This window comes from Trachurus trachurus (genome assembly GCF_905171665.1).
Source record: "Trachurus trachurus genome assembly, chromosome: 14".
Taxonomy (NCBI): domain Eukaryota; kingdom Metazoa; phylum Chordata; class Actinopteri; order Carangiformes; family Carangidae; genus Trachurus; species Trachurus trachurus.
In genome coordinates, this window is record NC_139903.1 from 5,214,079 (window position 1) to 5,240,632 (window position 26,554).

The window sequence follows — 26,554 nt, forward strand, 5'->3', positions numbered from 1 at the left end:
TTAAAAGTGAGCAGAATAAACAATAAATCGTCTAAATTATATTCATAATGAAACAAACATCTGGCAGATGATTAATATGATCAATAATCTCTGATAGACATTTTGCACATGCTGATATTTTCCACATCCATAATTTAATCCACATGTTAAATGCAAGTAATGATAAAGTTTCATCGAACAAAATAATCTAATCCTGAAGTAGAAAATTAAAACAAGTAAAAAAAATTTCAGTTCACAAGTTCATTGTGTTGTTGAAACAAACAAAACAAGAGAAAACCCAAGTAAAACCATCACTGTCTGTATCAGTGCAGACAAACCTACACATACAGTCGACTGCAGCATCATGGATGAATCACACTAAACACTCCTGTTTACTTGAGCTCACACATCTCAACTGAACCTGAAGAAACCCAGAGTCCAGGATGTAGAGGCTGAGTGAACGTGGTCTGGACTCTGTGGAGGAGAGTCATGGTTTCAGTGACGCTGTAGAAAGACAGAGTACCTGCCCTGTGATCCAGGTACACTCCTATTCTGGAGGACTGAGGACCTGAGATGGAGGTAACTTTATTGTTATGTATGAAATAATAACCACCACTGTAGCAGAATAATGACCAGGATTTGTCATTGTATCCAAATCCACATTCATCCCTGGTCCCTGTTCTCTTGATGTTCTTGTAGGCAACTGCTATAGAAACATCACCACTCCACTTCACCTCCCAGTAACAACGTCCTGTCAGACCCTCTGTACTCAGGACCTGCTTCCATCTAGTGAATCTGTCTGGATGACTTGGATATGGCTGGTTCACACTCACGTAAGTTACTTTTCTGTTCCTGTCACTCAATGACAAAAGTGTGTTTGCTGTGTTTGAATCCAAAATGATTTGTTTTGAATATCTCAAGAACTCAGCTCTGGTCTGAGGTTCTCTCTGCAGCTGTAAAACTTCCACTCCAGTAATTTTCACTGAGACCTTTGACCCCTCCTCATTGAGAACAGCCTGCAGTTTATCTCTGGCCTCTGACACTGCTGCTGTCACTTCCTTAAAATACGTCTGAGATTGTTGAGTGATGCTGAATAAATCTGTTGCTTCACCCAGAGTTGACAGAGAGGGGTAGTTGTTTAGAAAATGGAGGTAGTCCTCTGTGATTGACAGCTGCTCCAGACCAGAGTCTTTCCTCCTCAGCTCAGTGATCTCCTGCTGCAGCTTCTCCTCCAGCTCTTTGACTCGACTCACTTCAGTTTCCTGTTGAGATCTGATCTGCTGCTTCACCTCAGACCTTCTTTTCTCAATGAGTTGGATCAAGTGGGTGAAGGTCTTCTCACTGTTACTAACAGCTTCATCAGCAGAGAGATTGATGGCCTCCACCTCCTGTTGAAGCACCTTCACATCTTTCTCTCTGTCCTGGATTCTCTGTTGGATCTTTTGACGACTCAGCCCGAGCTCCTTCTGTTTCTCAGCCCTTTCTGCTACAGCTGAGACTGTGTCGTGGCGTTTGTGTTCATCCATGGAGCAGAGATAACAGATACACTGCTGATCAGTGCGGCAGAAAATCTTCATCACCTCATTATGGCGAGGACAGATGTTCTCCAGAAGTTTTGAAGAGGCTTGGACCAGCGTGTGTTTCTTCAGTGGAGCTACGTCGTAGTGAGGCTGAAGGTGCTGCTCACAGTAAGAGGCCATACACACCAGACAGGACTTGAAGGCTTTCAGCTTCCTCCCAGTGCAGAAGTCACAGGCCACGTCTCCAGGTCCAGCGTAGGAGTGATCAGGTGAAGCAGCTTTCAGTCCTACGTTCTTCAGTTCCTCCACTAACTCTGCTAACATGGTGTTTTTCACCAGGGCTGGCCTCGGTGTGAAGCTCTGTCTGCACTGAGGGCAGCTGCATGTGTTCTGCTGATCATCTTCCCCCCAGTAGTTTTTAATACAGCTCATACAGTAGCTGTGTCCACAGGGAATAGTCACCGGCTCCTTTAGAAGATCCAGACAGATCGAACAGCTACGTTTTTCTCGATCCAGCTGAATCATTTGCTGCGCCATTTCTCCTCTACAGCCGTCGTCAAAGTCAATAAGTTTCTCTTTCTGTTTCCCGAGAAAAGCTGTTCTCTGAGCCACACCAGCTCTGACGCGTCACTTGTTCCCACCCCTGTGTAAAGAGGTGTGTCTGTGAGAGGGGAGGGAACAGTGAACAGGCTGAACTCTGATAGCAGGAGGAGGAGGGAGAGGTCGTCAGGCTGGTTTGTGTCAGGAAGAGGAGCGGTGAGTTAGAATAACGTCTCTACACATGGAGCCTGTGTAACTATCATAAAGCAGCTGGTGATTGACTCAAACTCAGGGATCAGACAGGAAACCAAGTCAAAGTTCAAAATCAAAGTCTTTAATGAAGCCTGAGCTCAGACATGTGATGTCAGTCAGTGAAGTAAATAAAACAGGTGAGGAGCAGCAAACAGGAAACAAATCAAATCATCACATAACAAGAGGAGAGACAGGACAAAGACAACATCTGTTCCTCACTAAAGAAACTTTGACCAGTTTTGTGTTCACACACACACACACACACACACACACACACACACACACACACACACACACACACACACACACACACACACACACACACACACACACACACACACACACACACACACACACCACTCGTAAATAAAATGTTGTGCGATGGACATTTAATACGACTCAAATGTCCATCACACTACAATTTGACGGGACAGGCAGAAGCAGGGAGGATTGTGGGGGATGTGGTCTTTGAGTTAAAAAAAACAAAACAAAATATTATTTGTAGCACTTTGTGTGCATCACATCCCTAAACTAGGAGGTGTCACTTGTCCCAGCTGCTCATTGTGGACTGCGGTTGCCTCATGTGTTCATGTGTCTCCATGGAAGAGTTGTCTGTGGGTGAACAGTGTTTAAATGTTCTGCTTGGTTCTTGATCGCTCTTCATAACTGTAAAGTTTGAAGGTGGTTCCATCTCGGCCACTTGTTTCTCTGGTTTCATTGTTCATTGTTGGTGTGTGTATGTGAAACAGAGGTTACTGAAATATCACATACCAACCATCCTCCTTTACCAAAGAACGTGATGCTATCCAACTGCAGGTATTTATGACATTTGATTTCAACATGTATCAGCTCATAAAATAACCTTAGGCTGAAAACTTGTGTATAATAAAGTGTAAATAGAAAAGCACTTGGGACTCCAATGTCCCATAACAGATATGATAAGATATACTGTATATCATTTTACTTTTAACTTTAATATTACTGTAGCAGTAGCAGATATTCACTTAGCTTTTATTGTGAACAGGAAAACCTGGAACATGTTTCATCTTCAGGTCGGTGAGATAAAATACCAGTTATTAATGTTGTATATGTCTGTTACAGGGATTATATTTACACTAGAGTTAGAGATAACGCCTGCAGCACATCACACTGATTGTGTATCTCATCAACTTATTCTAAATGGTTAAAAACACAAAGACCCTGATATGAAGACGGTGTAATGACTGATGTGTTTCACTGTGAAGCTTTGAGATTCTGGTCTGAAACGTTGTGTTCATTATGTGGCTAAAAACAGAAAACACGAGGGATTGAAGGAGGTTTATAGAAGGTGGATTTTCCTAAAGTCGTCATAAAGTGGTTACATTTTTGACTTTTCAGTCATTCGTAGCTGTAATATTTCAAGTTATGAGGCACAGATATGAATGTTTTATGTTTGTCTCATCATCTTCAGCATTATATAAACATATGGTCTGTTGTCTGTAGATGATGATTTATAAAAAATAAAAATAAAAACTCTCATTCTGAGTGTTGTAAAGTTTTGTATAATTCACATTTTATTCCTGCATGATTGTTGTGGAACGTTCAAAAGTTGTGTAATAAATCTGAAAGTAAAAACAGACGGTAGAAAATTTTTCTTCAACTGTTCTGGTTAGTTATTCTGTCAATATTTTAAAAAAAAAGAAGAAAAAAAAAAGTTGTCACTTCCTCCAAAGTTTAATTCCCATCATCAGTCTCCTCATGAGCTCATCTTGGACCCAAACATCTTCAAAAGTGACTGATAGAAAAGAAACTTATTAAAGCAATTTATTTTTATAAAGAATGAGACGTTTGCTGTTCAAATGGTGACTGTGAAATTATTTATTTATAATGTTGTACCATTAGTTTTCACACCTCTTCCCTAGCGTTGTGACCAAGTAACAACACTTCAATACACACATTAAAAGAGAGCAGAATAAACAATAAATCGTCTAAATTATATTCATAATGATACAAACATCTGGCAGATGATTAATATGATCAATAATCTCTGATAGACGTTTTGCACATGCTGATATTTTCCACATCCATAATGTAATCCACATGTTAAGTGCAAGTAATGATAAAGTTTCATCGAACAAAATAATCTAATCCTGAAGTAGAAAATTAAAACAAGTAAAAATAAAAATCAATTCACAAGTTCATTGTTTTGTTGAAACAAACAAAACGAGAGAAAACCCAAGAAAAACCATCACTGTCTGTATCAGTGCAGACAAACCTACACATACAGTCGACTGCACAATATCACGGATGAATCACACTAAACACTCCTGTTTACTTGAGCTCACACAACTCAGCTGAACCTGAATTAACCCAGAGTCCAGGATGTAGAGGCTGAGTGAACGTGGTCTGGACTCTGTGGAGGAGAGTCATGGTTTCAGTGACGTCGTAGAAAGACAGAGTACCTGCCCTGTGATCCAGGTACACTCCTATTCTGGAGGACTGAGGGCCTGAGATGGGGGTAACTTTACTGTTATGTATGAAATAATAACCACCACTGTAGCAGATTAATGCCCAGGATTTGTCATTGTGTCCAAATCCACATTCATCCACTGTCCCTGTTCTCTTGATGTTCTTGTAGGCAACTGCTACAGAAACATGACCACTCCACTTCACCTCCCAGTAACAACGTCCTGTCAGACCCTCTGTACTCAGGACCTGCCACCTTTCAGTGAATCTGTCTGGATGACTTGGATATGACTGGTCCTCACTCATGTAAGTTACTTTTCTGTTCCTGTCACTTAATGACAAACGTGTGTTTGCTGTGTTTGAATCCAAAATGATTTGTTTTGAATATCTCAAGAACTCAGCTCTGGTCTGAGGTTCTCTCTGCAGCTGTAAAACTTCCACTTGAGACACTGTCCATGAGACCTTTGACCCCTCCTCATTGAGAACAGCCTGCAGTTTATCTCTGGCCTCTGACACTGCTGCTGTCACTTCCTTAAAATACATCTGAGATTGTTGAGTGATGCTGAGTAAATCTGTTTCTTCACCCAGAGTTGACAGAGAGGGGTAGTTGTTTAGAAAATGGAGGTGGTCCTCTGTGATTGACAGCTGCTCCAGACCAGAGTCTTTCCTCCTCAGCTCAGTGATCTCCTGCTGCAGCTTCTCCTCCAGCTCTTTGACTCGACTCACTTCAGTTTCCTGTTGAGATCTGATCTGCTGCTTCACCTCAGACCTTCTCTTCTCAATGAGTTGGATCAAGTGGGTGAAGGTCTTCTCACTGTTACCAACAGCTTCATCAGCAGAGAGATTGATGGCCTCCACCTCCTGTTGAAGCACCTTCACATCTTTCTCTCTGTCCTGGATTCTCTGTTGGATGTTTTGACGACTCAGCCCGAGCTCCTTCTGTTTCTCAGCACTTTCTGCTACAGCTGAGACTGTGTCGTGGCCTTTGTGTTCATCCATGGAGCAGAGATAACAGATACATTGCTGATCAGTGCGGCAGAAAATCTTCATCACCTCATTATGGCGAGGGCAGATGTTCTCCAGGAGTTTTGAAGACGCTTGGACCAGCGTGTGTTTCTTCAGTGGAGCTACGTCGTAGTGAGGCTGAAGGTGCTGCTCACAGTAAGAGGCCATACACACCAGACAGGACTTGAAGGCTTTCAGCTTCCTCCCAGTGCAGAAGTCACAGGCCACGTCTCCAGGTCCAGCGTAGGAGTGATCAGGTGAAGCAGCTTTCAGTCCTACGTTCTTCAGTTCCTCCACTAACTCTGCTAACATGGTGTTTTTCACCAGGGCTGGCCTCGGTGTGAAGCTCTGTCTGCACTGAGGGCAGCTGCATGTGTTCTTCTGATCATCTTCCCCCCAGTAGTTTTTAATACAGCTCATACAGTAGCTGTGTCCACAGGGAATAGTCACCGGCTCCTTTAGAAGATCCAGACAGATCGAACAGCTCCTTTTTTCTCGATCCAGTTGAAACATTTGCTGCGCCATCTCTCTTCCAGGACTGAATGTCGGTAAGTTTCACTTTATGTTTCCAGAGAAAAGCTGTTCTCTGAGCCACACCAGCTCTGACGCGTCACTTGTTCCCACCCCTGTGTAAAGAGGTGTGTCTGTGAGAGGGGAGGGAACAGTAAACAGGCTGAACTCTGATAGCAGGAGGAGGAGGGAGAGGTCGTCAGGCTGGTTTGTGTCAGGAAGAGGAGCAGTGAGTTAGAATATCGTCTCTACACATGGAGCCTGTGTAACTGTCATAAAGCAGCTGGTGATCGACTCAAACTCAGAGATCAGACAGGAAACCAAGTGAAAGTTCAAAATTAAAGTCTTTAATGAAGCCTGAGCTCAGACATGTGATGTCAGTCAGTGAAGTTAATAAAACAGGTGAGGAGCAGCAAACAGGAAACAAATCAAATCATCAACAAGAGGAGAGACAGGACAAAGACAACATCTCTTCCTCACTAAAGAAATTCTGATCCGTTTTGTGTTCACATTATATTGGCTATAAAGTTTAACTTTATGTTGTACATACCACTCATAAATTCAAAATGTAGTGTGATGGACATTTAATACAACTTAAATGTCCATCACACTACAATTTGACGGGACAGGCAGCAGCAGGGAGGATTGTGGGGGATGTGGTCTTTGAGTTCAAAAAATAACAAAATATTATACGTAGCACTTTGTGTGCATCACACCCCTAAACTAGGAGATGTTATATTATTAAAATGTTATTTCATGGTGATTATGATTAGATTTTGTGACTTTTGTTATAACGTCCCAACTTATTCAACAAAGAATTACTGTTACACATATATCGTATATTATAACCCCAACCCATATTCAAAACATCAGACTTGTTGACTTGAATGTGTCATTGGATCCACTGACGATGATTGATAAGGCAGTCACAGTGTTACAGCTGTAAAACTTTTACAACTAAACTTATATTGTTTTCCTCTATTTGATGTTGATGTTTGTGATGAAGGCTCAGATGTGACTGGTGTCCTGGTCACAGATCAACAAACTGACACACAACATCATGTTTCAATTTGTCCAGAGCCTCTATTATAATAATAATAATAATAATAATAATAATAATAATAATAATAATAATAATAATAATAATAATAATAATAATAATAATAATCATAATAATCATAATAATAATAATAATTATATGATTATACTTCCGGTATCTCCAACCCTTGACCCTTGTACAGAGACCTATTTAAGCATTTAAGCAAAAAAACAAAACAAATGTGGGTGTGTCTCTGGATGGATCAAAAGGTGTGTGCCATACTCATTACAATATTCATTGCTGAGGACTTGTATTGAAAATCTCTCCCACTTATGTAAAAACAACAGTGATGTTTAAATTCCTCATCCTGTACCTGTGTAGCCGACCGACGGCACCGAGGTCCAAGACTAAAAAATGTGCTACTTCAGATGCGGCTGTTTGAATCCCACATGCCATGGCTTATTATATATTTAGGAGATCTGAACATGATCTGTTTGCACTTTTGTAAATCTAAAGAAATGTATCATATGTCAAAAGATGAAAAAAGATTTCACACTACAGATGTTTTTTTTTCTTCTTTTTTTCCTTTTCAATTTTTTTTTTTAAATTACAAATGAAGCCCCATCAGGCGACTTTTACACAAGGTTTCTTCGTCCTGTGTAACTTTTAAGCAAAACCCTTCTTATGCAGTTACCCAGCTTGGTGTATATGATTGACAGATGATGGAGAGTTCATCCACATCAACTCACTGACTCCCTCTGAACAACAGAGTCTGTATTAATCAAAACCATTTGAATAACAAAGACAAAGGTGGCTCCTTGATGTGAATGTGCTGTTTTCTTTTTCACAATACTAGAAAAAACAAATGAGATGTCAACTGAGCAGGTCGGCCATCTGGCCTGTGGTTTGGCAGCCAGCGCTACCTAAGGAATTAGTTCAGGGTGTGTTGTTTTGGAAAGATTTGCACACTGATGGCTGCACTCCTCACACAGTGTCACACTCATGGTAAGTGAACTGTATGTTGACTTACAGTAGATAGCTGTGATTGTTTCTTTTATTGAGAAAAAGAAAAACTAGGCCTTACATTTAGCAGTAATGTGGAAAAGAAACGTATTAAAACAATTGATTTTTGTGAGTTATTTTTTATAAAGAATGAGACGTTTGCTGTTCAAATGGTGACTGAAATTATTTATTTGTATTATGTACAATTATTATTTACATTATGTACAATAAGTTTTCACACCTGTTCCCTAAAATTGTGACCAAGTAACAACACTTCAGTACACACTTTAAAAGAGAGCAGAGTAAACATTAAATCATCCAAGTTATAATGATACAAACATCTGGCAAATTATTAATATGATCAATAATCTCTGATAGACATTTTGCACATGCTGATATTATCCACATCCATAATATAATCCACATGTTAAGTGCAAGTAATGATAAAGTTTCATCGAACAAAATAATCTAATCCTGAATTAGAAAATTAAAACAAGTAAAAAAAAAATCAGTTCACAAGTTCATTGTGTTGTTGAAACAAACAAAATGAGACAAAACCCAAGAAAAACCATCACTGTCTGTATCAGTGCAGAAAAACCTACACATACAGTCGACTGCAGCATCATGGATGAATCACACTAAACACTCCTGTTTACTGGAGCTCACACAACTCAGCTGTGTCTCCAGAACCTGAATTAAACCAGAATCCAGGATGTAGAGGCTGAGTGAACGTGGTCTGGACTCTGTGGAGGAGAGTCATGGTGTCAGTGACGCTGTAGAAAGACAGAGTACCTGCCCTGTGATCCAGGTACACTCCTATTCTGGAGGACTGAGGGCCTGAGATGGAGGGACCATTACTGTTATGTATGAATTGATAACCACCACTGTAGCAGTATAATGCCCAGGATTTGTCATTGTGTCCAAATACACATTCATCACTGGTCCCTGTTCTCTTGATGTTCTTGTAGGCAACTGCTATAAAAACATCGCCACTCCACTTCACCTCCCAGTAACAACGTCCTGTCAGACCCTCTGTACTCAGGACCTGGTTATATACAGTGAATCTGTCTGGATGACTTGGATATGGCTGGTTCTCACTCATCAAAGTTACTTTTCTGTTCCTGTCACTCAATGACAACTCACTGTGTGCTGTGTTTGAATCCAAAATGATTTGTTTTGAAAATCTCAAGAACTCAGCTCTGGTCTGAGGTTCTCTCTGCAGCTGTAAAACTTCCACTCTAGTAATTTTCACTGAGACCTTTGACCCCTCCTCATTGAGAACAGCCTGCAGTGTATCTCTGGCCTCTGACACTGCTGCTGTCACTTCCTTAAAATACGTCTGAGATTGTTGAGTGATGCTGAATAAATCTGTTGCTTCACCCAGAGTTGACAGAGAGGGGTAGTTGTTTAGAAACTGGAGGTGGTCCTCTGTGATTGACAGCTGCTCCAGACCAGAGTCTTTCCTCCTCAGCTCAGTGATCTCCTGCTGCAGCTTCTCCTCCAGCTCTTTGACTCGACTCACTTCAGTTTCCTGTTGAGATCTGATCTGCTGCTTCACCTCAGACCTTCTTTTCTCAATGAGTTGAATCAAGTGGGTGAAGGTCTTCTCACTGTTACCAACAGCTTCATCAGCAGAGAGATTGATGGCCTCCACCTCCTGTTGAAGCACCTTCACATCTTTCTCTCTGTCCTGGATTCTCTGTTGGATCTTTTGACGATTCACCCCGAGCTCCTTCTGTTTCTCAGCCCTTTCTGCTACAGCTGAGACTGTGTCGTGGCCTTTGTGTTCATCCATGGAGCAGAGATAACAGATACACTGCTGATCAGTGCGGCAGAAAATCTTCATCACCTCATTATGGCGAGAGCAGATGTTCTCCAGAAGTTTTGAAGACGCTTCGACCAGTGTGTGTTTCTTCAGTGGAGCTACGTCGTAGTGAGGCTGAAGGTGCTGCTCACAGTAAGAGGCCATACACACCAGACAGGACTTGAAGGCTTTCAGCTTCCTCCCAGTGCAGAAGTCACAGGCCACGTCTCCAGGTCCAGCGTAGGAGTGATCAGGTGAAGCAGCTTTCAGTCCTACGTTCTTCAGTTCCTCCACTAACTCTGCTAACATGGTGTTTTTCACCAGGGCTGGCCTCGGTGTGAAGCTCTGTCTGCACTGAGGGCAGCTGCATGTGTTCTTCTGATCATCTTCACCCCAGTAGTTTTTAATACAGCTCATACAGTAGCTGTGTCCACAGGGAATAGTCACCGGCTCCTTTAGAAGATCCAGACAGATCGAACAGCTCCGCTTTTCTCGATCCAGCTGAAACATTTGCTGCGCCATCTCTCCTCTACAACAGTCGTCCAAGTCAATAAGTTTCTCTTTCTGTTTCCAGAGAAAAGCTGTTCTCTGAGCCACACCAGCTCTGACACGTCACTTGTTCCCACCCCTGTGTAAAGAGGTGTGTCTGTGAGAGGGGAGGGAACAGTGAACAGGCTGAACTCTGATAGCAGGAGGAGGAGGGAGAGGTCGTCAGGCTGGTTTGTGTCAGGAAGAGGAGCGGTGAGTTAGAATATCGTCTCTACACATGGAGCCTGTGTAACTGTCATAAAGCAGCTGGTGATCGACTCAAACTCAAGGATTAGACAGGAAACCAAGTGAAAGTTCAAAATCAAAATCTTTAATGAAGCCTGAGCTCAGACATGTGACGTCAGTCAGTGAAGTAAATAAAACAAGTGAGGAGCAACAAACAGGAAACAAATCAAATCATCACACAACAAGAGGAGAGACAGGACAAAGACAGCATATGTTCCTCACTAAAGAAACTTTGACCAGTTTTGTGTTCACACACACATACACACACCACTCGTAAATTCAAAATGTAGTGCGATGGACATTTAATACGACTCAAATGTCCATCACACTACAATTTGACGGGACAGGCAGAAGCAGGGAGGATTGTGGGGGATGTGGTCTTTGAGTTAAAAAAAACCAAACAAAATGTTATTTGTAGCACTTTGTGTGCATCACATCCCTAAACTAGGAGGTGTCACTTGTCCCAGCTGCTCATTGTGGACTGCGGTTGCCTCATGTGTTCATGTGTCTCCATGGAAGAGTTGTCTGTGGGTGAACAGTGTTTAAATGTTCTGCTTGGTTCTTAATCGCTCTTCATATAACTGTATAGTTTGAAGGTGGTTCCATCTCGGCCACTTGTTTCTCTGGTTTCATTGATCATTGTTGGTGTGTGTAATGTGAAACAGAGGTTACTGAAATATCACATACCAACCATCCTCCTTTACCAAAGAACGTGATGCTATCCAACTGCAGGCATTTATGATATTTGATTTCAACATGTATCAGCTCATAAAATAACCATAGGCTGAAAATGTGTGTATAATAAAGTGTAAATCGAGAAGCACTTGGGACTCCAATGTAGCATAACAGATAATAAGATTGTTTGGATTAATATGATAAGACATATATCATTTTGTTTTTAACTATTAACTATTAGGCTACTGTTAAATGTTTATTGTCATACATCAGAGTTTATGAAATAGCTCACTGTTGTGCTGCATGACATTTAAAACAAAACAACATGAAGCAGTAAAATACCACTCCACATCTTAGTATTTTATGTATTTATGAAAAAAAGAAAAAAGCAAGTTGTGATGCAACATGGTGAAATCGAAGGAATTGTATTTTTGTAGTCAAAGCAGGGTCAGTTTTTCAAGGAGCACTTGAAAGCACCATGGAATCAACTGGAAAGCACAGTGAGGGAAAAGGCGCCACACCATGGTAGCTTTATCACTGCATCATACAATACAGTAACTACAGTCATCATGCACATACATGTATAATTAGGGAATTAATTAGAGACCAAGTCCAAGACAATGACCAAACCAATGCGAGACCATTTTCAAGACCATTACTGTATTCAGTACCAGTACTCATAATAACAATCATGTGGCTTGATATTTACATTATTCCTCAGCTAAAAAGAAAAAGATAATTTGTTATAAAATCTATTATTATTCGGGTAATTGAAACAAAGTTTGGATTGAACAGAATAACACAGCAACACAGTCTACTGAAGTCTCTCACTTATGACACTTGTGCAACCAAGTTTTTCAGATGGTTACACAAGCAGATTATCTTATTGAATTAGGCTACATGACATAAACCAAAGTGAGCGAGTGATAGAGAGACATTTGCAGTAAAAAAGAAAGGGAAAAAAAGATGTGACTGCAGCTGTGGTCTTGAGAAAAAATCCAGAGTCCAGCTCGACCGAGACCGAGACAAGACCAAGACCTTGAAAATGTGGGACCAATCTGAGACCAATCTAACACTCCTCTGATGCTAAAATAGAAAAGGGTAGGGCATCAAACACATTCTTTGCACCACTCAGTCCAATATACTCCTTTTTATCTCAGTCTGCAGGACATCGAATCAGAATCACATTTATTAAGAAAGACTATTCTTAAATTCAGGACTTGTATATATTTATTTGGACGATTGGTAGCTACAAGGAGGCAATGAACTTAGTTCCTTTGGGAAAAATCAACTTATAGCCTTCATGATAACATGGAAGGTTTCACAAGGGTTTGATGTTTTGGATGCTGTGGACCCCTCTGGTCTGAGCTTCAATGTTCCTCACTAAGTTATAGCATAGATAACTCTGACATAGCCTGCGTATGGATGTCACTCTGGTTGTGTGTCTATGCATGTTTGTATGTAATCTATGCAAAGTTGTGTTGTTCTTTGAGTAGCTTATGCTACCTGCGGTTCTACAGAAATTGTATGCAAAGGCAAATATGTAGACTGACTGAACCTAAATAAAAAAATGAAGAAAAAAGAAGAAAAGAAAAAAGAATCAGATGCATTGTATGCTGCAAGGAATCAGACTCTGGTATGCATAGCTCTCTGACGTTCACATCAAACAACAACTGAACAATAGGCTATAAGAAAAGAAAAGAAAAAAAGAAGAAGAATAATACAAAAAAGTTAACCAAAATAAGATAAATAAAGTGGCCAGGTTGTAGGCTACTGTAGGCTACAGTAGGAGTGCAAATATTGTGTGTTATTGTATTGTATTTTATGTGGTCTGTACTGTAAGTGGTGAAGCCAAAGACAAATTTCCACATTGTGGACAATAACGATATTGAATTGAATTGAATTGAAATAGATGAGGTTGGCTAGTAGTGCCATGAAAATAAACAATAAACATGATCATTTATCCTCTATTTGATAAATGAGTAAAAAAGAAATTTTAAAAAATCCCACACTAGTGCGTCACATGTGAGGAACTGGAGGAAAAAGAAATGGAAATGGGGTTAAATAAACAGGGAACCACCATCCTCCTCTCTCCTCCTCCCCCCTCTTCCCCCCTCCTCCTCTTCCCCTCCCTCCAGCACCGACAAAGCGCCCGTCAGCCTCGGAGCGGCAGCCTCTCCTCACCAGCCTCAGTCAGACACTTCAAGCCGCTGATCGCTCCGCCAGGCCCCGCTACCGTTGACTACAGAGGACTCTCACCTCTGGATCCGAATTAAAACATTTACGGTAAAACCAATTCAATATGTGTGTATATATATTTATGTATACATCTGTACAGCTCGTTCACATGTGGAGACTGGGGTTAAAACGATAATGCCCTTTTGTTTTGTTTTTTAATGTTTGTTTGCATGTTTATATTAAATTCGCTCAGAGGCCTCAGTGACGTAGCAGGGCGCTAACGTTAGGCTAAGCTAACATGCTAACGTTGTGCATGGTATTGCTAATGATAGTTCTGCTGGTTAGCTCGCTTTTTATTCATTTATTAATATTTTGTCAGCGAAAACGTTCAGCACACATTGTTATAAGATACGGAGCCTTTTTAGTCGGTTATGAAAAATATATTTCACACCAAGCTAGCTACTTGGTTAGCATCTCCCTCTGATAGCTTGTAGCTAAATGTGCCGTTGGTTAGCCTGTTAGCTTGTTAACTCGTCTGTTTATTTCATTTTGCTAATAATAACAACAACACCCGCGTTAGCTAACATTTATATAGGATAACATGCACTCCTAGGGTGCTGCAACTATTATAGATGTTTAATTATCAATATGAGGACTGTTTATTCTGGGATAACGTTACATACAACACAGGTTGTCAAGTAGGTAGAGCTGTAGCTGTTAGCAACAATCAGACGTTGAAGCATATTATATTATATTATTATTTATAACCTTTATTTAGACTCGGACTCATTTACAATATAGCCAGATATAGACAAAGAAGTACATTCAAAATACACAATCAACACAAGTAACAGAAGATCACAAAATAAATTGGCAATCAGTAAGATGAGTCAATTAAAACAGGAGCAGTTGGTGGTAAAAAGATTAGATTAGATGCAAGTTGCCCTAATGATAAAAAAAAAGGAGGTACGTTTAAGATCGTTCTGCATAGTGCTCCAAGTTGCAGGTGCACAGAATGAAAAACTGGATTTTCCAAGTTCAGTATAAACTGCTGGGATCTGCAGTGTAATCCAGTCTTTTGAGTGTGATTGCATTAAAGGATAACATGAATTAATATAAGAGGGTAAAAGACCAGGAGTGCTTTAAAAATGTAACCTAGTGTCTATCACACCTTATAGACAGAGCGGGCCAACCATCTTTAGCATACAGGTCACAATGATGAGTGTTGTAGCTATCGCCTGTAATAAATTTCAATGAGGGGGAAAGGATGGGAAATGGTGGTGAAGGTGAGTTTTTATGTTGTGGGCTGACCAAAGTTGTGTCCATTTACTGTGTTTATTTATCTCCTCTCATTATTATCCTCTACAGATAATGCCTACGATAAAACTACAGAGCTCGGATGGGGAAATCTTCGAGGTGGATGTGGAGATAGCCAAGCAGTCTGTCACCATTAAGACCATGTTAGAAGGTACAACTGACAAAATCATCATAAACTTATATGAAATGTAAATATATAAAAAATACAATGCAGACTGACATGTGACATTCACTGACTCCTTGACAGATTTGGGAATGGATGATGAAGGAGACGATGACCCAGTTCCCCTCCCTAATGTGAATGCTGCCATCCTCAAGAAGGTATAATGTGTACACACACATACGCACACACACCATACTGTACATGTTTATACACGCAACTCTAATGACCGGTTTGTAACTGTTAATTCAGCTTTATTCAGTAGCATATCAACATGTTTAGACAGGTTTTCTTCACATTGAATGGTGATTCCAGTTGACAATCATCACAAACTAATTCACATTCACACACAACAAGATCAAATGAAGGTTTAGGCTCAAAGGGCAACAAGTTTTCCAGTTGTAGTTTGGATGTTTTCCCACACTGAGAGCAATAACACACTGAATATTGTACATAGTACTCTGCACTCAAACAGTCAACTTGCTAATTTTAAGCTTTTTATTTGTTTATTTTTTAGAAAGTTGCTGATTCAACTTCAAACAGTCAAGTTATGTTACTGTTAAACCGTCACTGACTGAAGCATGAGCTATTTTCTCCTGCTAAATTGTTCCTGTCAGGAAACAAACTTATGTCTGTTTCTCTATGTCTCATCAAAGAGTTTCCTCTGCTCTGTGAATCCATGTTAATTAACCATCATTTGCATTAAGTGATTGAACACATTTCTGTCATTTAAAATAATATAATAAGCAAGCAAAACCAGATGGTGCTCAAGAGGAGAAAGTGTGTCAGTGTTTTGTTTTAATCTCAGTGTGGCTGTGCTTCTCTCTCAGGTGATTCAGTGGTGCACTCATCACAAAGACGACCCCCCTCCTCCAGAGGACGATGAGAACAAGGAGAAGAGGACAGATGACATTCCTGTGTGGGACCAGGAGTTCCTTAAAGTGGACCAGGGCACTTTGTTTGAACTCATTTTGGTAAATACAGTTTACATCAGTTCTTATTTACATTACATTGACCCACATTGTTCCTTTGGGAATGAGCAGACAGCCATATGTTATCTTCGGAAACAAACACAGAGTTGCAGGAAGGCATTGTGTTGATGCATGGATCTGGAGAAGGTTTCCTTAGTTTCCCACTGTGGACATTTTTTTTTTTTAGATGTTTGTAACATGTATTTCACAAAAATATATTTTCCACTTCTCTGTAGTGTAACGTCAGGCTTGAGTGTGTTCATAGATAAGTCTAATGTCGGTCAGACTGTGAATCAAAAAAAGAAGACTGACTCATTTTAAGCCTCCTTACTCCCAGGCTAACTGAGGACTAAGGCCAATGTTACCATGGTAACACGGTAATCAGTGACACCTGTGCTGACCAGCATTAAACCCAACCACAGGAAAACATGGCCACCATGTGGTGTGCTGACATTGTGATGGATGGAGCAAAGAGCTTTAGCACACAACATTCATTTCAGCAAAGTCAGTCTTTGTAATGTGCCTGTGGTCTGTGTAGAGCAGGCTTTGCTTTAACATTATATAGTAAGCTAGCAGCTGTAGGTCTGGACTGTGTTTTTTTTTCTAACATGACCATGCAACATAAAATGTGAAAAAGATTCAACAGACTCAGAATCTGCTCTACATTCATATCCAATCTAATTTCAACCACAACCATCAAGTTTGAAACCAGAAAACACCCAGAGATCTGTATGTATGTAAAACATCTCATTCTGAGAAGTGGGTTTAAATTCTTGAGCCCCCAAAAGAGAAAGTTTTCCCACATAATGTCCTGCCATGAACTGCTCTGTTGTTTTAATGCTGTTAAATTAAATAGAATAATATTGTAGATGTAAGGAGCCAGGAGTCGCTGTCTCATGAAACTTCACTGAAATCCTCTCACCTGCTGAAAATGAACTCAGAGCCACTTTTCATCAACCGGTGCACATCCCCTCCTTCCCTGTGGCCTGTTAATTTAATTTACTGCCATTGCAGTGAAATGGGAGTTTTCATTTTGTTAACAGAGATGTAAAAGTTGCTGCTTTGCAACAGCTGGGAGATAGGTGGTTTGGGTGAGTGCTGCAGAGAGGGAGCAGGGCTTTAAGAGGGGAAAAACAACAACAGGGAGTTTTCTGTGGAGGGAAATCAGGACCAAACACGTGAAAGGTAACATGAAGCACAGATTGAGAAAGAGGTGTCGCCTTCGCTGTGGGCTTCCAGGAAGTGAAACACAAGTCGTGATGCCCCCCCCCCCCCCCACTCCCTGGTTGGTTGAGTGTGTTTACATGTACAAAGTCTTCAGTCAGGGACCAATAAACAGTGAATGTGAAGCTCATGATGTCGTCTGGCTCGGTGATCTGATCTCAGTCCAGTTCTGCTCTGGTCTTTGTTGAGATGAGAAGATTCACATTTCTGGAAGATAACTTCATAACGTCAACACTGCACCGCCGCTGTTTACCTCATGGTTGTCGTGGCAAAGGATAAAATGATCGTTGTGGTGATAACGTAGTAAAGGGGGCTTTCATAAACGGCTGTGTTGTTTTGTTGTGTGTGTGTGTGTGTGTGTGAGTGAGCCACAGTCAGTGATCTGGATGCTGTAACTGGATCAAGACGTCTGATCTGCAGGATCTTCTCATTATCTCAGTGTGTAATTATCAGGGAGGTTTGGCTGGTCTCAGGTCAGCAGGAGCAGAGTCATGGATGACATCATTTGTTTTGCAAAGGGAGTCTTAATCACTGCTGCTTTGACTTTTACTGTGTTTACTGAACCCTGAACACCTTTCCCACTCTCTGTGCACAGTTTATTCTCCCGATTACGACGTCCAGTCTGATCAGTTGGCATTTTAATATATTTTATCTGGTTCCATGCAGAGAAACCAAACCAAACGCTCTTGGTCGGTTAATAAAGCTGTGAGGGTTATTTTCCTTGAAGTGCTAAAGTGTCCTTCAGTCCTTTATCTGACTGCCCCTCCCTCCCCCTCCTTCTTCCTCTTCTGCTCCTCTTCATCTCACTGTTGTCTTCTGTGTTTAGGCTGCCAACTATTTGGACATCAAAGGCCTGTTAGATGTCACCTGCAAGACGGTGGCCAACATGATCAAAGGCAAAACCCCAGAGGAGATCAGGAAGACTTTCAACATCAAGAATGATTTCACAGAGGAGGAGGAAGCCCAGGTAGTTATTCCCTCCATCATCTGTCTGTCACAGCGTCTTATTGGCCTCACCGGTCAAAGGTTTTAGCACCACCTCAGTTTCTGTAAAAAACTAAATCTCTCTAACCCATCTGAGGAGTTTGGAGTTTTGGGACTTGACCTTCCTTGTATGTATTTTTCAGAGACTCATCCTGTTTGTTGCTCCTCTCGTCCACAGGTACGCAAAGAGAACCAGTGGTGTGAAGAGAAGTAAAGGGGGGAGATCCTGCCAACACTACCACACTGTAAAGGATCGTCCCTGCTAACTGGTTGCACTGGCGTTGTTCATACTTGTTAATATTTACATTTAGTATATTTAGAGCCACTCCCACCTTTCCCCCCTTCAAATTTCTGTATACCATTAGCATGACCATTTTAACTTGGCTGTGTGGTGTTCATTAATTTAAGTAAAGATTGTTTCCAAACTCTCATGTTGTGTATTCACATAAAATAAAAGAGTCCTGGTTTCATGGCTTTGTACCCTTACAGATTAGAAGACAGTCCTTTCATATTTTCCCTATTATTGATTGCTATGGTTGTCTTTTTTACTGGAAATTTGATTTCTTTTAGGTTGATTAAATAAAATGGCTTTTTTGACAATGGAAATGAAAGGGTGAATATTATTTTTTGCCCTGTAAATGCATCTTGTTCTGTGAAACCATATTAAGAGAAAGACGAGGTGATGAAAGGAAACGAGGTTTCATCTGGAAAAAGATGGATTTGTTTTTGTTTTTTCTCGCGAGCGTCCTCTGGACTTGAAGTACGTGTGTTGCCACACGGTGTTGGATAACTCATTTCTAATTCATGTTGTATTGAATAGGAAACTTCTCAGATAAGCTGGCTTTTTGGATGGTTAAACAAACTGAAGGAGTAAATAAAACGTATAAAAAGGTTGGTGTCCGTTTTTGTTTTGAAGAGCATGGACTTAAATGTCTTGATATCATTTCTGAAACATCCTTGTAATCACAGTCGACATGGACAAGATATTCAAAACACTTTTAATACAACAAAAAAAAATAAACAAGTAATACATCAGAGGCGTTCAAGGCTCAAAAAATACAAAAGACATGTTTGAGGCGTTTGTGAACGGCCTCAAGTGAACAACAAGCTATTTCTAGCACAAGAGCTCTCTCTGCTGGAGGAAAACAGTTTTGCGGCACAGAAGCTCAGCCCACAGTTGGTCCACAGAGTCTGAAGCTGCAAGCAGAACAGAAAACCAAAGCCTTTAGTCAAAATGTCTTCTCGTTACACTGAAGTTGGAACATGCACAGACTGAGAACATAAGATAACATTTGAACGCTGCTGCAGTAACACTTGACCAAAAAGTAAAATTTCTGCACAAGAGGACAAAACACAAAAAATGTATTGCTTTAAGAAATGGTGGAAACTAAAAGTTTCTTTTTTTTTTCTTTAGTCATTTCATGTTTTTTTTTTTTTTTTTTACATAAAAACATATAAAAGTTTAATTATAATAGGGAATTCCAACATTTATAAAACTTTACAACACAATGCAATATAATAGTACCCATTTGGTCTCAGATTAGTTAATGGAGCTGCAAAATGTTCAGTCAAAAGGAAAACAGACGCCAGCAAAAGCATCTGACCTTTAAAAAAAAACGAGCTTTATACAAAAATACCTCAAATTAGAAAACAACAAAACTGTAAGATCTGATAAAGCAAGAGACTGACAGACTGAAAGTGCCTCGAAGAGATAATGTAACTTAAATTCTCTTGAATAAATCTGACGTTTTTTGTTTTATCTGCTGAAGAATCTGTTTTTTTTCTGACAGGAGCTGCTCAGGTGTTTTATCAAAAACTGTCACTGGAAATGTGATGAAACTGGTATGAACAAAAAAAATAAAACTGCAGCTCCATAAGTCAGTGTGTGTGTGTGTGTGTGTTGGGTGTGTCTCTGCTCCCCTCTCCTGATTAACGGACTGGTCTCAGTAACAGTGATGGATGATGGAGATACGTAAAAGGCGGTAACCATGGAGGAAAACGTGGATGTAACAATACTGGGATTAGTTGCTTATTTCTTTTTTAGATCCGTCTTGTGGTTTCGTTTGATTAAGAGCTCGTTTGCAAAGCGTTTCATGATTGTCACGGAGGTCAAAGCCACGGGGGTCGGCTGGAAAACAAACAGACAAACAAACAAATAAAAGGCGCCAAGGTGCTGATGACGGATCTGTAGAATGATCAGAGTTTAAAACTGCCCCCCTCCCCCCCACCACCACAAGGGCAAATACTCTCATTCCAAACTTCACTATAGAAGTTGTTCTCACAGGGCCGACGGTGAACAGCTGGTTCCACTACATTATTCTTTTTGTACAAATTCTTAAAATCTTTTTCTTTTCTTTTTTTTAGCATCTCAAACAGGTTAACAGTGGTTCAGATCATGTGGCACACATGGCAACATGTTCTCTCCAGTCCGTCAGCTGCTTCTCTCTGTTGATGACGTAGAAACGCAGACTGTGGAGAGAGCAGCTGATGTGTCAGTGTGGGATGCTGTCGCCATGGAGTCACTCTTTGTTTTTCTTTTTCTTTTTTTAAATGTAGACAGATGTGAGAATGAAGCAGGTGAGGGAGTTGATCTTCATGGCTCTGGAGGATGCTGAGCTGACCTGGGTCCTGTGTGTGTCTCTGTGTGTGTGTGTGGACTGGATCACTGAGTCTCTGTTAGCACTTTGAGAGAAAGTCCTGCAGCCTTGGCGGCCGACAGCGCCGCCGTGGAGCCGTGCGTCTGCTTGCCGGACAGTTCCAGGTGTGTGTGCGGCGAGTGTGTGTGTTTGGTCGTGGGCTTGCCGGCCGAGTGCGAGCGCGTGTGCGTCGGCGGGGACAGGGGGAGGCGCGTGGCGGACGGGGAGGTGGGCGGCGGGGAGCAGCCCGGGGAGAGGGGGCGCTGGCGCTGCTGCTGCTGCTGCTGCTGCTGCTGCTGCTGGTGGTGGTGGTGGTGGTGGTAGAGGGGGGGGTGGCGGGCGGGGGAGGGGGACGGGGGAGAGTCTATCGCACTTAAATCTGAAGAAGTTGGGCTGGGGCAGCCTCCTCCTTGAAGGTAGCGAATGCACTTCTTTTTCCTCCTAGGGACAGTCAGAGAGAGTTATCTGTGAATAAAGTGTGGATGGTAAATGTCAGCAGGCTTCAGTGAAGATGCATCACTCACACTGAGGTCAATGAACAGATGGACACACGATGAAAAACACAAGTATTAGTGACCGACTGTGTATGAATGAAACGTCCTAAACAACACAGCTTTAGAAAATCTAACCTGATCAGAACCAAACCAAATGAGTGCACTTTTAAAATGCTGTCTTTTTAAATACTGATTTAAACTTTTTTAAGATCCTAATCCTCCCATTTTGCCCCTAATATTCGAGACGGTCTCTATTCGAGACATCTACTTGCACATGTGCAAACCACAGCTATTATAACTAGCGGTGAAAAAAAAATTTAGTCATAAAAATGACATTTTTTCCAAAACAAAAACTAATTAAAAACAACAATCAACAATGAAAAACGAACTAAAACTAAAGTTCAGTCAGATAACATCAGCTTAGTTGTAGTTTTCTTAGAGATATCTAAAGCTGCAGGAAGAAAACACCACAGCTCATGGGACGACTTGGAGTACGACCCACAGGTAGATAAGAGTGAACCCGATGAGAACTGATGCAAACATTATGGGATGCAACTAAAATCCCACAAATGTGGAAGTTAATCTTTCTTTAGAGGTCTGACAGAGGCTTTCTCCTAAAACCTGAAAGACTAAGATGAAATAGAAACTATCAATTCCTCAAAAATACAAACTAAACTAAAACGGCTTCATCACTTGTTGAACTAACTAAAACCAACCTGAAATAAAAAACAAACAAACTGAAAAACTAAATACAATTAAAAACGAATGAAAATTTTAAAAGTATAATAACCTTGGTGCAGACAGGAAATTTGCTGTTTATATTTTTAACACTGGTGAAACATGGAAGGGACTGGTCTGGGATCTGTCGTTACAGGTGGCAGGAACATGAATGAAAAGGAAATATGAATATTTGCTTTACAAGTCGATTTACAGCGTGTACCACAACATTTTCTGCTTGAGCTCCTACGATTTGGTAACACTTTATAATAACTACACACTATTAAGCATTAGTTAGGCATTAATGAATACCGAACTCTTCATTTATAACGCATGAATACTCAATGATGATAAAAAACACTTTTAACTGTTTATAAACTACATACTAATGAGTATTCATGTGTTATAAATGACGAATTCAGTATTTAAATCTTAACTAATGCTTAATAGTGTGTACTTATTACTTAAAGCAGAAGTAAGCGATCCGGTCGTTTTGGCTAATGCTGCGTTCCAGGCAGGCTTTTGAAACCGTAAATTACAACTTCAAGTCACAACTTACGACTTTGTAGCGTTCCAGGCAACCCACTCGTGTTTTTCCGACCTGTTTTACCTGTGAAAGTCACTATAACGGCCACTCGTAACTTCCGACCCGTGAACTCGTACCAGATCGAACTGGTACGACTTCACAGGTCGGAAAAACATGAGTTACGGGTTACCTTGAACGCACCATAACGGTCCTCGTCCCTACGTCACCACATTCACGCGCATCCCTTGGCTGCACACACAGCCCTGCATGCCGTTCTCTCTCCTCATTGGATAAAAATTGTAGGATACGAGAAAAGTTTTCTCCTGGGCTCAGAGCAGAGCAGAGTGACTGACAGACCCGTGTTTCGGTCCAAACACTCTATGTAAGTGATTGCTGTCAGAAGATATAACTATTTAAGACTTATATTAACACAAATATATCGCTTACTTCTGCTTTAAAAGTGTTACCTAAGATTTTAAATCGGGGTAAAACAAGTGAGTCTGGAGCTCGGCATCAGTTAACAGTTTATCATTGGAAAGAAGGGAATACCACTCAACATTTTTCTGGGGTCGTTATATTGATTATGAAGTGATCTCATACTTTTAAATAAGAGAGTTTAACATGAACATACAGTAAGCGTCTGTGTCGAGGTGTTGACACCGGCTCTTTACACATGATAAAGTCATATTTATCACCATTTTACACCGCCGCCGCCGCCTCTCTCTGCACCAGACACACTGCATGTGCCTAATATACAGCAGCAGCAGCAGCGGCAGCGTTGTGCCGTGCTCACTGAGGTGTTATACTCAAAAGCAGAGCCGTGTACCACGGAGTGCAGCATCAAAGCAGTTAACAGGATCCCTTGATCATTACCAGAATATGATATGAGTCACCAGGTTTAACCACAAGGAAAGGCGCTAGGCCATATTTAGGCAGAGAGAGAGAGGGAGAGAGAGGGGAGAGGAGTGCAACAGAAAGTGATTTCTAAATGTTAGAGTTCACCATCAAAAGGCCCCATTACCACATCGCATGAATGGAGAAAGTTGAAAGCAGATGGGCATGAGAACGCTGTCAAAATGCAAAGCTGCAGGGAGTGTGTCTGTGTGCGTGTGTGTGTGTGTGTGCGTTGAGCTGTGGTGATAAGGATTTGCTCTAACCACATTCACCCCCCTTTGTTCTCTCAAACCGAAACACACACACACACACACACACAAAAACTTTGAGATTTCCATGACGTGATGGTGGGGAAGACGGCGGGGTTGCTACAGAGCTGTTGTGGTAGAAGCTTTCTCTGCAGAACCACACGGATTCCTGACTCCCGCAGCGAAGCCGTCCACCGTCGTCTACTGTAAATCCCACTGTGACTAAAACTGAACAGTATGAGGTGGTGACAGCCCCCCACACCCCACTCAACCCACACCCTTATGATTTATTATTGTGCTGTTACCATGTGTCTGTTTTTATACCGACAAAAGGGACTGAGATTGTTGCAATTTTTTGGGGAGAAAAAAGAAAAAGAAAAAAGGGACCATGGAGGAAAACACATTGAAGCTCCTGCAGTGATTGAGCCTCAGGTCAGTTTGGTGTGAAGCCTCCTCGCTACATGAACACTAAACTCACCAACTTTCCTTCTTCCCCCTTCAGTATTATTGTCACTGACTGAGACGAAGCCTCCAGTGAGAAACATTTGCTCTTGTCTTAAAGGAGACATATTCTGCCCCTTTTTCACAAATTAAAATAGTTCCCAGGTGTCTTAAAGACATGTCTGTGACATGCTTCGGTCAAAATACCCCAAGGATCAAACATCACAGCTCTTTTCTTCCTCTCAAAACAGCCCTGTTCAGAACGGCTGGTTTCAGTGCCTGTCCCTTTAAATGCAAATGAACCACTGCTTGCCCCACCCCTTTTACTAGTATCAGGTAGGGGTGGTAGTATGCAAATTCGAAAACTAGTTACATCATTGGATGAAAACTGAGGGAACAGCTCATAAAACCACATGGATTTTAACCTCAGGAGCCTGAAAATTACTGATTTTTTTTTGTCAATTCTCACAAAACAAACACCTAAATATATGTTAAAGAGCCTTTAAAAAGTGATATTTCCATATTATGTCCCCTTTAACGCTCTAGCTCCAACAACAAGCTGCAGATTTACTTTTCACTACTGATGCTACTCAACAAGCTGCATCGCTGCGACGGCCTTGTGCTGGATGTTTTACAGATCCCAGCAGGACTTTAACCTTGGCCTGAGTTTTACAAGTCACAACAACAATGTGAATGGTTTTTGTGTGTGTGTGTGTGTGTTTTTTTCCCATCTAGGAACGCCTATCGACTTCTGGGAATTTTTACGAGTCAAACTGGTGAGAGTTCATAAATCTGTCAGAAACATGTGGAGTCGCCAGGAACAGAATAAAATGCCTGATTTCTGCGCAGTTGATTTCAGTTTGTGTAAAAAAAAAAAAGCACATACACCGCTTTGATCACTTCTCTGACAGGTCTGATTTTTCAGTGCCAGCTTTCATTGAGTGGTATTCCCCCCTGTAACCACACACACACACCGTTTCTTTACAGGGCCCACACGCTGCAGAGCGTCGTGACACTGCAGCAGAATCCAAACCACCTCTGACCTTTGACGAGGCGGCGACAAAAAAACCATGAAGCGGGAGAAAACGAGAATCTGGGTCATGTGGGTTTCTTCAGCTCGCACCTGATCCTGGAACAGTCATCCTGACACTGACCCTTATATATAGTGAGATCGACTTGAGATCGTCGGAGTAGATTATTTCAACTGTGAAAATCTATCGTCTCTACACCGTGTCTGTGTTTTAGCGCTGTACATCGACGTGTTTATGGATCTGATGGTTTAATGAGCAGCAGGTTAGTGACAGACGTTCATGCAGAGCTCAGTTTAGAGTTTCAAACATTTTCTGGAGGCGGAGCTGCTCTCGAGGCAAAAACATTATCTCATGGGAATAGTGGGCGGAGCTTGGTAACTTTATTCAGAAAGTAAAATAAGAGTAAAGAAAGAGGCCGAATGGAAGTAGAGGTGGTTATCGCCTCCAGAGCAGCTCTGCCTTTGGGAAATGTTTGAATACGGATGAAGTGATTGTTAGATGGAGGAGAGGAGGAGGAGTGCAGTGTGATGGAGTGAGGTGGGGGTGAGGTTGGGGGTTGTGGATGTTTGGTACACACCTGCAGGGACCGCACCAGTCCGTTTGTTGGTTGAGGCCGAAGCGCGCCCGGCATTTCTTAGGCGAGCCCGGGTCTGAGCACAGTGCACAGCATGCACGAAGACAAGGAGGAGGAGAAACAGAAAGAGAGGGAGCAGGAGGAGAAGAAAGAAGAAAAAGAAGAAGAAGAAACAGGTTAGAGTTAAGATAGAAGGAGAAAAGAGGAGACACATGAGCTTGTCAGAGCAGAGGACAGACCGACAGTCAGAGCGGTCGGCTCGGAGGAAGCATCAGGTCAAACTGTTAGTAGCTGGTTACAGCAAAACATCAGCAAACCACCCAAAACACACACACACACACAGTCATCCTGGGAACAGGCTGTTAAGGCAAACACAGACAGAGTCAGGAGAGGGCGGCCATGCTGTGGCATCTGTTAGTAACATGAACAGCTTCATCCAGAGAAACACTTCATCTGCTGCTTGAGGTAAACGTTGAGGCAGAATCACAGCAGATATTTTCCTCCGAGCCTCCAACATGAAGCTCAGAGCTGCTCTCCATGTTGTTACTTCTGCTACTTCTCTTAGTTCAGTTCGTACTGATGCTCGTCACTGCTGCAGCGTTGACGTGTGAGCT

The 26,554-nt window shown here is 41.4% G+C and overlaps 5 protein-coding genes across 14 annotated transcripts in view; 1 reads left to right on the forward strand and 4 right to left on the reverse strand.

Moving 5' to 3' along the window:
* Positions 1-371: 371 nt before the first annotated feature.
* Positions 372-2,036, reverse strand: LOC310997325 (tripartite motif-containing protein 16-like; the record flags this gene model as incomplete). The annotated part of the gene is made up of 1 exon (XM_083987001.1): positions 372-2,036. The coding sequence occupies one exon, from the start codon at positions 2,034-2,036 to the stop codon at positions 372-374; it is 1,665 nt and encodes a 554-aa protein (XP_083843127.1).
* A 2,565-nt stretch (positions 2,037-4,601) lies between these two features.
* On the reverse strand, positions 4,602-6,266 carry LOC310997326 (E3 ubiquitin/ISG15 ligase TRIM25-like; the record flags this gene model as incomplete). The annotated part of the gene is made up of 1 exon (XM_083987002.1): positions 4,602-6,266. One exon carries the CDS (start codon positions 6,264-6,266, stop codon positions 4,602-4,604), a length of 1,665 nt encoding a protein of 554 aa, XP_083843128.1.
* Positions 6,267-8,829: 2,563 nt separating this feature from the next.
* Positions 8,830-10,621, reverse strand: LOC310997049 (E3 ubiquitin/ISG15 ligase TRIM25-like). The gene has a single exon (XM_083986622.1). It carries the CDS (start codon positions 10,616-10,618, stop codon positions 8,945-8,947), a length of 1,674 nt encoding a protein of 557 aa, XP_083842748.1. The 5' UTR covers positions 10,619-10,621; the 3' UTR covers positions 8,830-8,944.
* A 3,062-nt stretch (positions 10,622-13,683) lies between these two features.
* Positions 13,684-19,270, forward strand: skp1 (S-phase kinase-associated protein 1). The gene is made up of 6 exons (XM_083986329.1): positions 13,684-13,831; positions 15,092-15,191; positions 15,288-15,361; positions 16,031-16,174; positions 18,222-18,362; positions 18,558-19,270. The coding sequence occupies exons 2-6, from the start codon at positions 15,095-15,097 to the stop codon at positions 18,591-18,593; spliced, it is 492 nt and encodes a 163-aa protein (XP_083842455.1). The 5' UTR covers positions 13,684-13,831; positions 15,092-15,094; the 3' UTR covers positions 18,594-19,270.
* A 527-nt stretch (positions 19,271-19,797) lies between these two features.
* The window catches only part of tcf7 (transcription factor 7), a 73,996-nt gene continuing 67,239 nt past the window's right edge, over positions 19,798-26,554 (reverse strand). For 3 of the 10 annotated variants that reach the window (XM_083987256.1, XM_083987254.1, XM_083987250.1), the window contains 3 exons: positions 25,944-26,016; positions 22,300-22,371; positions 21,348-21,480 (listed from right to left, as the gene is read on the reverse strand). In XM_083987256.1, coding sequence (XP_083843382.1) covers positions 22,326-22,371; positions 25,944-26,016 — 119 coding nt within the window. In that variant the 3' untranslated portion in view covers positions 21,348-21,480; positions 22,300-22,325. Of the gene's footprint in view, positions 21,481-22,299; positions 22,372-25,943; positions 26,017-26,554 lie in introns of all 10 variants that reach the window. The other 7 variants (XM_083987257.1, XM_083987255.1, XM_083987252.1 and 4 more) reach the window with 6 other exon arrangements.

Excerpts from the sequence above, each read along its gene's own strand:
- LOC310997049 (XM_083986622.1), bottom strand. The coding sequence starts at position 10,618 with ATGGCGCAGCAAATGTTTCAGCTGGATCGAGAAAAGCGGAGCTGTTCG.
- skp1 (XM_083986329.1), top strand. The coding sequence starts at position 15,095 with ATGCCTACGATAAAACTACAGAGCTCGGATGGGGAAATCTTCGAGGTG. Across the intron at positions 16,175-18,221 it reads CTTTGTTTGAACTCATTTTG|GCTGCCAACTATTTGGACAT; the intron begins GTAAATACAGTT and ends TTCTGTGTTTAG. Across the intron at positions 18,363-18,557 it reads CAGAGGAGGAGGAAGCCCAG|GTACGCAAAGAGAACCAGTG; the intron begins GTAGTTATTCCC and ends TCTCGTCCACAG.